General features: G+C 34.4%; 1 protein-coding gene and 1 non-coding gene across 2 annotated transcripts; both read left to right on the top strand.

Annotated features, from left to right (window-relative positions):
- Window positions 1-308: 308 nt before the first annotated feature.
- Window positions 309-390, top strand: TRNAS-GCU (transfer RNA serine (anticodon GCU)). The gene has a single exon. It is a non-coding gene; the product is annotated as a tRNA-Ser (tRNA).
- An 8,189-nt stretch (window positions 391-8,579) lies between these two features.
- Window positions 8,580-9,074, top strand: LOC102668298 (uncharacterized). The gene has a single exon (XM_006603330.1). It carries the CDS (start codon window positions 8,580-8,582, stop codon window positions 9,072-9,074), a length of 495 nt encoding a protein of 164 aa, XP_006603393.1.
- The last annotated feature ends 3,575 nt before the right edge of the window (window positions 9,075-12,649 follow it).

Below are 12,649 nucleotides of genomic sequence, written 5' to 3'. Positions count from 1 at the left end.
TAAGAAATAAAATATAAACAAAATTGTGGATATAACAAAAATTATAGATTTTTTTAAAATAGAAGAATCAAATGTTTTTATTTTGAAATAAAGGGATTAAAATTATGGAATTTTTCTAAAATAGGAGAATTAAGTATCTCTATTTTAAAATAGAGTAATCAAAATTGTAAAATGAACAAAATATGAAAATTAAAATTATATTTAAACCTTTTAAATACGAGTTGGTATATAGGCCTCTCAAATTTTTAAAATTGAAAATACACAGTATTTAAATAAATAGATAAATTAAAAGCATTGTAACATCTGACGTCGCTTTGGCCGAGTGGTTAAGGCGTGTGCCTGCTAAGTACATGGGGTTTCCCCGCGAGAGTTCGAATCTCTCAGGCGACGTTTATTTCCTACTTTTTATTCTTTTTGTCCAACTTCGGGTTGCGTATAAAAAAGACATATTCCATTTGTGGGACCGAGAGAATGGAGATTAGGCAATTGAAGAGTTCCGTCAATAAGTTATAGACTAAATTACATATGGTAAATAATTATTTATTTTAAAATATAATTTAATCTTTATTTTTCTTTTTTTTAATCGTTCTAAATATAATATTATAATAAACACTTAAGAAAAATAGAAAAACAAACATAACTTATTATTATGTTTGTTTTAACTTATGTTTGCTTTCTTATTTTTTTTAAATATTTATTATAATATTATGCTTGTAATGATTAAAAGGAGGAGATGAAGATTAAATTATATTTTGGATAAATAGTACTTTTCGTTCCTCAATGTGTAGAGTACTAATAAATTCATCTCTGAATGTACCAAGTAGGTTCTTTCATTAACGGTAACGAATAGAAGCTAACGGACATGCCGAACTTTTTTCACTTTTGGGGAGTAAAATTTGAATTTTCACCTTTCGGAGATGAATTTATCAACGCTCTACACATTTAGGGACAAAATTGACTATTTACCTAAATTACATGTCTCTTTTAGATTTAAGGAAGTTATATATGTTTTTTTTTCATTTTGTAAAACTTACATATGTTTCTTTTGAGATTTAAAAAAATTAGACGTCTTTTTTTAAAAAAAAAAACCTACACAAACCCTCTAAATATTTGATAGTAACAACTCATGTGTGTTGACAATTTTGATTAAAAAATCCTAAAATATATTTTTTGTACTTGCAAAATTTAAATTTGTTACTTTTTATCTAAAGTTAGGTTCAAGTACATTTGAACCTACATGTATATTATTGTAGAAAATGTCGGATTTTTTCAACTTTTTAGCCTTTTTTTAATCAAAATTGTCGATGGGCATGCCTTTCTACTTTAAATGCTTAGAAGACATTTAGAGAGTTTGTGTAGGTTTTAAAAATAAAAAGGAGCTGTGTAATTTCCTTAAACTTCAAGGGAGTCATATGTAATTTTCTTAAATATCAAGGAAGATATGTGTATGTTTTTCAAAAAGAAGAGAAACATGATAGAACATTTTTAGTTTATTATTTTCCTATTCTTCTTAGCTTATTTGACCTTTCTTTGACTCTTATTTTCTCACCTTAATTCAATTTTGGTCTTAGGCAAATAATTGGACTTAACTAATAATTATTGCTTATTTTTGGACTTTGTGCTTACTTGACCTATCTACCTTATGCAGGACCTACAGGATGCTAAAGAACTTAAAATGGAGCATATGAGTAGTTCCTGGAAAGCTAAGGAAAAGAACTACAATTTTGTTAGAGATGAGCTTTGACCAATTCTGCCTTTTTGAGGGTCATTTTGGGCTTGGAAGTCAGCACCTCTGTACTTGGATTTTGGGCTTTGAATTTTGGGCTTTTGCATTTTGTAATTAGCTTAATTAGAGAGATTAGGTGGGCCTAATTAGGGCCCATCCGTTACTTCTGATTAGTTAGAGTATATATTAGTTTATTTAGTGTATTTTTAGAGTTAGTTAGTTAGTGAGAGTCATTTTCTGTAGTAAACACTTTTTAGAAACTTCTAGTACAAGTTTTAGATAAAACTCCTTATCTTTTTCTCTCACTTATTCTTCATATTTCTTCATGTCTTCAACTCTGTTCTTCTCTTTTCTTTTTTAATTCTCTTTGTTCTTCCATTGGTGATGACCGTGGAAGGCTAAACAACTAATCAATCTAGGGATCCAGTTCAAGCAATGATGAATTTGAGTTTTGGTTAGCAATTTCGAATTCTATTGTGAATGTTCATCCTTTTCTCCAATTCTATTTTCGTATTCATGATTATGAACGTGTTTAGGATTGGAAATGAATTAGGTAATTGATTAATTTCCTTATTTGAATCCTAATTACAGATTAATTGGATGATTCTTCAATTTGTTTTGTGATCTCAATTTAAGTAGGGATTAGTTTGATTGAATTACCTCTAATTAGATTGACTGAACCTTCATAATAGGATCACTATCTTTAGAAAATTGTGATAATTCAATTGGATTTGGTGAATTGGATTGATGCTCCTTAAATCTGTTTCATAATCCAGTTAATTTTGTGATTCTGTTTCTGAATTTTAATTGTCTGCAAACTGCTCGATGAAATCCCTTGCTCTGATTTATAAGTGAATTGAAATTGGAACCTAATTGGATTGTGTCTCTGAATCGACCTAGGTTATTCCTATATTGCAAAATTGTTGGAATCCTAGTTGGTTTTGAGACGATTTGGCATCCTTATCAATTTGGCGCCATTGTCGATGGCACAATTCATTGGGTCCCAACCTCGATTCACTCGTAACTTGCTAGTAGTATAGGTGCAATTGATGTTAGTATAGTAGGCTTGAATTTGTACATTGAATTTTTTTTGTCAAACTAGCCTAAGTGCTACACTTTGCTACATTTAACACAATTTCTACATTTTCCTTTTCCATACCACTACTTCACCACTAACTATTTGATATATTACAATTCTTCCATTGATGATGATCATAGAAGGCTAAACACTCAATCAATCCAAGGATCCACTCCAAGCAAGACTGAATTTGAGTTATGGTTTAATATTTCTACTCTGTGTGAATGTTCATCTTTTTCTTCAATCCTAATTTCAATTTTCAAGATTATGAATATGCTTAGGATTGAAAACTAATTAGTTTAGGGATTCCTTTCCTAATTTCGACTTTAATCATAAATTGTTTGGATGATATTCCAGCCTAATTTGCAATCTCAATGAATTTAGGGATTAATTCGATTGAGCTAACTCTGATGACATTGATTAAACCTTCACAACTTGATCATTCTTTGAAGAACTGTGATAATTCGATTTGCATTGATTTGGTGAATTGGATTGATGATTTCAAATCTATTTTACAACTTGTTTGCGCAATTCTATTTGTGTTGTGAAACTAAAACTCTATTTTAGTTTAGATTTCGCATTTTTGTTCTGTGTTTTCACATTTCTTTCCAGTGCCTACAAACTATTTGTTGAAATTCCCTTTTCTGTTTATAAGTGGATTAAAGTCGGAACCATATTGAATTGTATCTCTGAGTTGACCTAGGTTAATCATGTACTGCAAAATTTCCTAGTTTTATTTGTTTTGAATCAATTCGATAGTCGTTATCAAAACTGGCGTCGTTGCTGGGGATACGATTGATTAAGGGCCATCCTTGATTCACTCATAACTACATAGTAGTATAGGTATAAATGACATTAGTATAGATAGTATGTTTGCATCTGTCTATTGGAAAAAGAAAAAAAAATGTTATGCATTCTACAGTATCTTCTGCATTTTGTGCATTTTGCATTATCATTTTTCATACACTAACTATTTGACATATTGCATTGGTCTTGTTAGTATTGTTGTGTAGAACATATGTGAGTAGTAAAGTGTTTTACATTGAGCAGTAGAACAGAGTAACAGAAGAAAAAATAGCATTGTAGTGCATTGTATGTCGCAGAAGTAAAATGTCTTGTGGAGTTTAGCTGTGCATCTTGGTGTCCAAAATTTTTCCCCTATTATGAGCCAAAGCAATCCCTTTAGGGTTTGGTTTGGATAAAAATTTGCAAATTTTGCCTCAAAATAGGACTTTCAGCAATTGGGGCATTTTTGTCATTTCACACACGACTAGCTCAAAATTGGTTGAAATTTTGCCAGAATGTAAAAAAAAATTCATACATCAAGATGCCCTTGTGTGGGACGAACATGGGCATTGGGGGTCATTTTTGCCAAATTCGATGATCTAGGCCACATTTGGAATTGTTTTCTATTTTCATGATTTTTAAAAATAACCAAAAATAAAAAATGATTTTTAGACATTTACTGTGGTATTTTGATTTTTTTTAAAAAAATTAGGGCAATTTTCCATTTTTTGTAGTGTTTCAACATATATTATGAATAGTGTCAGAGTAGTTGTCTGTTATTTCAATCTGTACTATCACTAATAAGCTTATCTGTGCATGACTAGGTCCAAATTAGGTGACTTGCATCCATATGATCTCAAGATAGATAAGATATTTCATAAGTTGAGTAGAAGTAATAGGAGTAGAAGTGTAGTTGTTCATGAATGTGTAGTTTTAGATAGTAGTATAGTACATACTGAATTCATTGCTGATTCTATTTCTGAACTTGTTTTTATTGCTTTTGATTCTGAAAAAAAAATTAGTATTGACATAATGACTGATAACAATCAAACTCTCAAGGAATTGGCTACACTAGATGTTGTGTATCAACCTTGGTGTATTCAATATCCTAAGACTGAGGTTAGTTATGAGCTAAAGTCTGGACTAATCCATTTGCTGCCAAAGTTTCATGGTCTTGCAGGTGAAGATCCACACAAGCATCTTAAGGAGTTTCAAGTAGTGTGTTTCACTATGCGACCACATGACATTCATGAAGATTATGTGAAAATGAAAACATTCTCATTCTCTTTGGATGGTGTGACTAAGGACCTGTTATACCTTCAACCAGATACTATCAACACTTGGACATATATGAAAAGAAGATTTTTAGAGAAATTCTTCCCTGCATCAAGAGCAACATCCATCTGGAAAAAAATTTATGGTATAAGACAACAACCTGGAGAGACATTATATGAGTACTAGGAGAGATTCAACAAGTTGTGTGCTACCTGTCCTCACCATCAAATCAGTGAACAATTGTTGATCCTATATTTTAAAAAAGGGTCGATGTTTATGTACAAAAGTATGATTGATGCAGCCAGTGGAGGCGATTTAATGGAATAAACTCTTGTTGCTACCAAACAATTGATTTCCAACATGGCAGCAAATTACCAGCAATTTGGTGCTAGAGTTGTTGCACCATTCAGAGTTGCTACAAGTGAAGTTTTTGTTTCTATGGTTTCTGATAATCAGAGGCTTGAAAATAAACTTACAGAGTTGACATCCCTTGTGTGGCAGCTAGCCATTGGTCAAAAGTAGAATGCGATGGCAGCCAATCAACCAAGGCTGTGTGGTATTTGTTGTGCACCTAATCATCCAACAAATGCATGCTCCACACTCCAAGAAATAGAACAAGCTATTAATGTGTCTACCATGCAACCTGGACAACCATTTAGACCTCAAAAATAACAATATAATCCTTACTCCAACACCTATATTCTTGGTTGGAGAGATCATTCAAACTTGAGGTATAGTCCTGGTTCACAACAGTAGCAGCAAAAACAACAACAACAACCATTCAAACGACAACAAGTTCAACCTTCCACCAACAAATACCAAGCTCCTTTTTTCAGACAACAATAACAACAACAACAATTCCATCAGTCTACACCTACACCTACATAACTTGTGCAGAATAGAAGTTCTGGACCTTCCTTGGAGGAGCTGATGAAGCAAATGGCTACCAACAACATTCAGTTTCAGTAGAATGTGAGTGCCACCATCCAAAACCTGCAGACTTAGATTGGACGGTTAGCTACAACTGCTAACCAGTTGCAACAACCAGGTTCTAGAAATATTCCCGCATAGCCAATTATCAATCCAAAGGGGAATGTGAGTGCTATTACCTTGAGGAGTGGCATAGAGCTTCCAATGCTAATAGATGCTGGTGCCAAAATTGATGCTAGTGCCAAAACATATTCTGCACCAAAACAGATTCCTCTACCTTTTCCTTCTAGATCCATTCTTGCAAAGAAAGTGGAGCTTGATTATGATATTCTTGAGACTTTCAGGAGGGTGGAAGTCAATATTCCCCTCTTGGATGCCATCGAACAAATTCCAAAATATCCAAAGTTCTTGAAGGATTTGTGCACTCATAAGAGAAAGTTGAAAGGAAATGAGCATGTGAAGATGGGTAGAAATGTTTCTGCATTTATACAGAGCAAAAGTGTTGCTGCCATTCCACCATCCACCTTGCCACCGAAGTTCAAAGATCCTGGCACTTTTACTGTCCCTTGTACCATTGGAGATTGCACTTTTGTAGGTGCCATGCTTGACCTTGGAGTCTTAATTAATGTCATGCTCACATCAGTTTATAGATCACTACATTTTGGTGATTTAAAACCCACTGGTTGTCATCCATCTAGCCAAATGGAATGTTGCGATTCCACTTGGAGTCATTGAAGATGTGTTGGGGCGAGTTAAGGATCTGATTTTTCCAGCAGATTTTTACATTTTGGATATGGAGAATGAGTCTTCCAACCATGGGTCCACATTGATCCTAGGAAGACCTGTCTTGATGACAGCCAGGACCAAAATTGATGTGCATGCATGAACTCTTTCCATGGAGTTTGGTGATGATGTTGTGCATTTCAATATTTTTGAGTCCATGAGACATCCTGCAGATGTGCATTCTATTTTCCTTTTAGATATCATTGATGATGCAGTAGATAGTGTAGATATTTGTACAAATTTACTTTCTGATTTTTCTGATTTTTATGACTTTCATCTTGGTTCATTTTACTGTACCTGTGATGACTTTGACGAGTTTGCTACTGTATGTAATATTTGTATAGAGATTTACTCTACAATTCACTCTGATTGTGATGCAGGTGCAGGTTCTGATCCTCCTATTTCTCTTCCACCAACCGTCAACCTTCCCTTGCCTTCCACTATTTGGCCACCTTCCTTGGACCTGAAACCACTACCTGAGCACCTTAGATATGCCTATTTAGATGATGCTCAAAAGCTTCCATTCATCATATCTAGTAGCCTTTCACTTGAGCAAAAGGATAAGTTGCTGCATGTTTTGAGAGGCCACAAAAAGGCATTGGGTGGACACTTGTTGACCTTCCTGGAATAAATCCTTCCTTATGCATGCATCAGATACTCTTGAAGGATAATTCCAGGCCTGTAAGGCAGCCACAAAAGAGGTTGAATCCCACCATTGTTGATGTGGTGAAGAAGGAGGTGATGAAGCTACTAGTTGCAGGGATCATTTATCCCATTTCAGATAGCACTTGGGTTTCACCTATCCAAGTGGTCCCTAAGAAGCCGAGCATCACTGTTGTGAGGAACCAGGATAATGAGTTGATATCCACTAAAGTGGCCAATAGTTGGCGAGTTTGCATTGAACCAGGCAACTCACAAGAATCACTTCCCTCTCTCATTCATTGATCAGGTTTTGGAGAGGTTGGCAGGTAAATCACATTATTGCTTTCTTGATGATTTTTTAGGTTACATGTAGATTCATATTGCATCGAAGGACTAGCACAAGACCATATTCACCTGTCCATTCAACACATTTGCCTTCACCAGGATGCCTTTTGGCCTATGCAACGCTGCTGGCACCTTCCGACGGTGCATGATGAGTATCTTTTTTGATTTATTAGAGAGTTGCATGGAGGTTTTTATGGATGATTTTATTGTTTATGGTTTTTCCTTTGATGTATGTTTGGATAGCCTCTCTAGAGTTCTTAACAGATGCATTGAGACAAACCTTGTTCTTGACTTTGAAAAATGTCATTTTATTGTCCATGAAGGTATAGTCTTAGGGCATTTGGTTTCAAGTAGAGGTATTAAGGTCGATAAGGCCAAGATTGATGTTATTACTTCTCTTCCTTACCCCACGTCTATGTAGGAAGTACATTCTTTTCTTGGACATGTAGGTTTTTATAGGAGATTCATCCAGGATTTTAGCGAGATTGCCTTGCCATTGTCCAATATTCTTCAGAAGGACGTAGATTTTGTGCTTGACCAGCCTGGTAAAGAGGCATTTGAGGAGTTGAATAAGAGGCTTACCACCTCTCCCATCATGCAGCCACCAGATTGGGAGCTTCCATTTGGGCTCATGTGAGATGCCTCCAATTATGCACTTGGGGATGTTTTGTCATAGAGAGTTGATAGAGTATCACATGTCATTGCTTATTCCTTACACACTCTTGATGCAACCCAAGTCAACTACACCACCATCGAAAAGGAGCTTTTAGCTATTTTTTTGCATTAGATAAATTCAGATCTTATTTGCTTTGCTCTCGTATTATTGTCTTTACTGACCATGCAACTTTGAGGTACTTGTTGAAGAAGCTTGATGGTAAAACCATAGCGAAGGTTTTTAATAGAGAGATCAAGCAAGTGTTGCAGAATGTAGTGCAACCCAACAGGAAGGATTTGAGCAAGCTACTTTAGGATGGTCTATGGGCCCATAGAACCGCTTACCGAACACGTTTGGGGATGTCTCCCTATAGGGTGGTTTTTGGTAAGGCATGCCACCTTTTGGTGGAGATTGAGCACCATGCTTATTGGGCGGTGAAGGGTTGTAACATGGCATTTGATGAAGCGAGTATGAAAAGGAAGCTTCAATTGCAAGAACTTGAGGAGATCTACTTAGAAGCCTATGAGAACTCCAAGAGTTACAAGGAGAAAGTTAAGAGATTTCATGACTCTAGGATTCTTATGAAGGAGTTCCATATTGGCCAAAAAGTGCTATTGTTTAACTCTCGCCTCAAGCTTATTTCTGGTAAACTTCGATCTAGATGGGATGGTCCTTTTGTTATTACTAATGTTTTTCCCCATGGTGCAGTTGAGATTAAAAATGAAGTTACCGACAAATTTTTCAAAGTAAACAGTCACCAACTCAAGCTTTTTCATGAGAGCCCCCAAGTGGAGGAGGAGTTTATGGAGGACCTCTCTTTGGTCTTGCCAATTTTATGTGATGATGTGCCTTGAATGACACTTGAGGAGTTTCCTTCCCTTTTCTTTTATATATTGTCTCTTTGTTTGCATTTCATTACATGCTCGCATTGAGGACAATGTGCATTTCAAGTGTGGGGGGAGGGTTTAGAAAACAATTGTTGTTTTCTGTTTTTACTGTTTTTGTTGTTATTTGTGTTTTTGTATTTTGTTTCAGTTTTTGTGTGTGTATCTATTTTCTGTTTCTGCTTAGCTATATTTTGTTATGTCTATTTTTCTGTAGTTGTATGTTGTTTCTTTTTTGTTGTTGTTTTCTATTTTTTGTCTTGTTGTATTTATTTTGTTTCGTTGTTTTACTATTTTTTACATATAGAAAATAAAAAAGGAAAGAATTTGCAGTTTCTGTTTTCTAACGTTTTTGTTGAATTGAGGCACTTTTACATAGGATTTCTAACTTGTATAAATTGTGAGAGATGTATCATTTTTAGTTGAGAGGTTTCATGCTTGATGTGAACCATTGTTGCAATTGTGGATAGAATGATGCCTTGTGAGTTTTGGGATTTTGTGGATGGATTACATTATTCCATTCATGCTCTTTCATGTGTGAGTTCACCATTGTGATAGATTACTCTAGGTTTTGCCTTGCCTCTTTTGTCATTCCTTGTTACACATGCATTGATTGAGATGATTTAGGCCTTCTTTCTTTTAGCCACTAGCCAAATAAGTCTACCTTGCATTGATATCCATCGTCACTCTCTTTGAGCCTTTAACTCATTTCATTGTGTAGCTCATTACAAGCCAAAAAGTGGAAAACCATGTTGTCCTAAACTTTAGGGAGAAAAGGGGCTTTGGAATTGTTTTGGGATTGGGTTTCAAACAAGTGTGGAGGATTTGCACTTTGTTTTATGAAAGTTTCTTTGTTTTTGTCATTTCATTTTCTTGTGACTTGGTGAAGAGAAAAAAAAGAAAACAAAATAAAAAAGAAAACAATTGAAAAAAATGGGAGTAAAATAAACAAAAGTTCAAAAAGAAAAAAAATTGTACAAACAAAGAAAAGAAGAAGAAAAAAAATGTGTTGTGGTTGATTTTCATTCTTGTAAGTTCTTGTTATTTTAATTTTGTTGTTCTCCACTTTGTTTTTTCTTCTAACCCTCCTTTTACTTGATGGCTTACTCCCCATTCCCCCTTTTCCCCCTTAGTCTTAGCCTAAATATTCTTCTCATATCCACCCTCACTTAAGCCATACATTATAAACCAATAAAAGTCCTTTTGATCTTTTGATGCATGTGTATTTCAAGTTGAATGGATTAGAGTCTTGTCAAAATTTGGATGTGCTAGTTACATGTGGTGCTTGAGTGTAAACACAAACCCATACACATTTGATAAGGTTGAGTGTTGTTCTTTGAGAGATTTCTATCACCATGGTACATTCTTAATTTTGACTTGACTACCTGTCCACTTTGCATTTTGTGATCATGTGTTCATGGATTGCTAGTTATCTTAAGACCATTCTTCCATTTTCAATCTCTCACATTTTTGTGCATTTTTAGGATCCATTGAAAAATGTGTGTGCCTTGTTTATACCTTTCTTTTAGTTGTGCTTATTTTTTTTTAGTTTGATTTTTTTTCTTAGTCTTTCTTTTAGTTTTGCCCAAGAGTGCAAAAGATAAAGTTTGGGGGAATTTGATTGAGAATTTATAGTTTAGTATTTTCTATTCTTCTTAGATTATTTGAATTCTCTTTGACTCCAATTTTCCCACCTTAACTCATTTTTGGTATTAGGCAAATGATTGAGCTTAATTGATAATCATGGCTTATTTTTGGAATTTTGTGCTTACTTGAACTATATGCCTTGTGTAGGGCCTATAGGACATTACAGAACTTCAAATGGAGCATGTGAGTAGTCCCTGGAAAGATAAGAAAAATATATTTAATTTTGTCAGAAATACTATTGGGCCATTTCTGCCATTTCAAGGGTCAAATTGGGCATGAAAGTTAGAGCCTCTGTACTTAAATAATTGAGCTGCGAATTTGGGCTTTGCTTTGTGTAATTAGTTTAATTAGGTAGATTAGATGGGCCTAATCAAGTCCCATCCTTTCCTTCTGAGTAGTAACTCTATATATTAGTGGAATTTAGTTAGTTAGCTAGTTACTTCATTTTGTACAAAAACATATTTAGTTACTTGTAGTCCTAGTTTTAGGAGCAAAATCTGCTCTCTCTTTTTCTCTCAACCATTCTTCATTCTTTTCCCTCTTTTCACTTCTATTCTTCCTTTTTCTTGCATAAATTTCGTTGGTCTTCAATTGATGATGATCATAGAAGGTTAGACACTTAATCAATCCAAGGATCCACTCCAAGTAAGTCTAAATTTGAGTTCTGGTTTAGTATTTCTACTCTGTGTGAATGTTCATCTTTTTCATCAATCCTAATTTCGATTTTCATGATTATGAATATGCTTAGGATTGAAAACAAACTATTTTAGGAATTGATTTCCTAACTTTGACTTTAATCACAGATTGTTTAGATGATATTCCAACCTAATTTGCGATCTCAATGAATTTAGGGATTAATTCGATTGAACTAACTCTAATGACATTGATTAAACCTTCACAACTTGATCATTCTCTATAGAACTGATAAGTGCCAAATTTTGGTGAGTGGATGCTTTCACCATTAAGCCATAATTCGCCTGGGCGAGCTGCAGCTTGCCTGGGTGAATTTCCCTGCTCTCCTTGGTTGTTTTCTATAAATAGCCATGCATTGTTGAAGGGAAGGGGAATCTAGCTGAAGCAAATACTAGAGAAACATGTAGAAGAAGAAGGAGAAAAGGAAAAGTGGAGCCGAGGCGCTGCAGAGTTGCGATCGTGGATCACTTCCTTCATCATTTCTCTTGTTAGCCTTGTGCTCTGCGCAATGATCGGTTAGTTTTTATTAAGGATTGGATGTAATCTTTGTACCCTTATGTATCCCTTTTGATATTATATATGTATGAATCTTTTCTACTCATTATTGGTAATTTCATTCTACTCATAATGCTTGATTCTATTTGATCACTAGTGTCATGAAATTGGATTTTAAGTGAGACTAGAAAGTAATCTTAGAATTTGAACCGAATGATTTTACTCTTTACGTTACGTTGCTAGGAATTGAGCATAAAATTTTTAATGCAAAAAGCATGAGAATATAATTGTAATGCTGGGGTATTTACTGCATATGCGAGTGATCGATATTTAGTAAATATTCTTAGGTTCCAAGTGCGAGGGATCGACTTGGGATAACTTAATGTGTGCATTAGTAATATTGGAAAACGATTCATAGATGTTAATCTTATTAGGATGCTAAGGGTATGAACAATGGAATCCAATCCTATGTTTACTTGAATTAATTTAAGTCGTTTTCGTAATTTACATATTTATGATGCACTGAATTCCGTATTTCTGTGTTTCCGTATTTCCGCTATTCACGTGATTCCATTATTTTTACTATTCTTTTACTTTAAGTTGTATTTAGTTAATCAAACCAAAACAAATGACATTCGATTAAATTTGTACATAACTATTGAACTGATAACTTGTATCCAAATGAATTAAGTAAACTTGAGTCCATGGAG

Source organism: Glycine max, chromosome 18 (assembly GCF_000004515.6).
Source record: "Glycine max cultivar Williams 82 chromosome 18, Glycine_max_v4.0, whole genome shotgun sequence".
NCBI lineage: Eukaryota > Viridiplantae > Streptophyta > Magnoliopsida > Fabales > Fabaceae > Glycine > Glycine max.
This window is presented reverse-complemented; position numbering and strand designations above follow the sequence as displayed.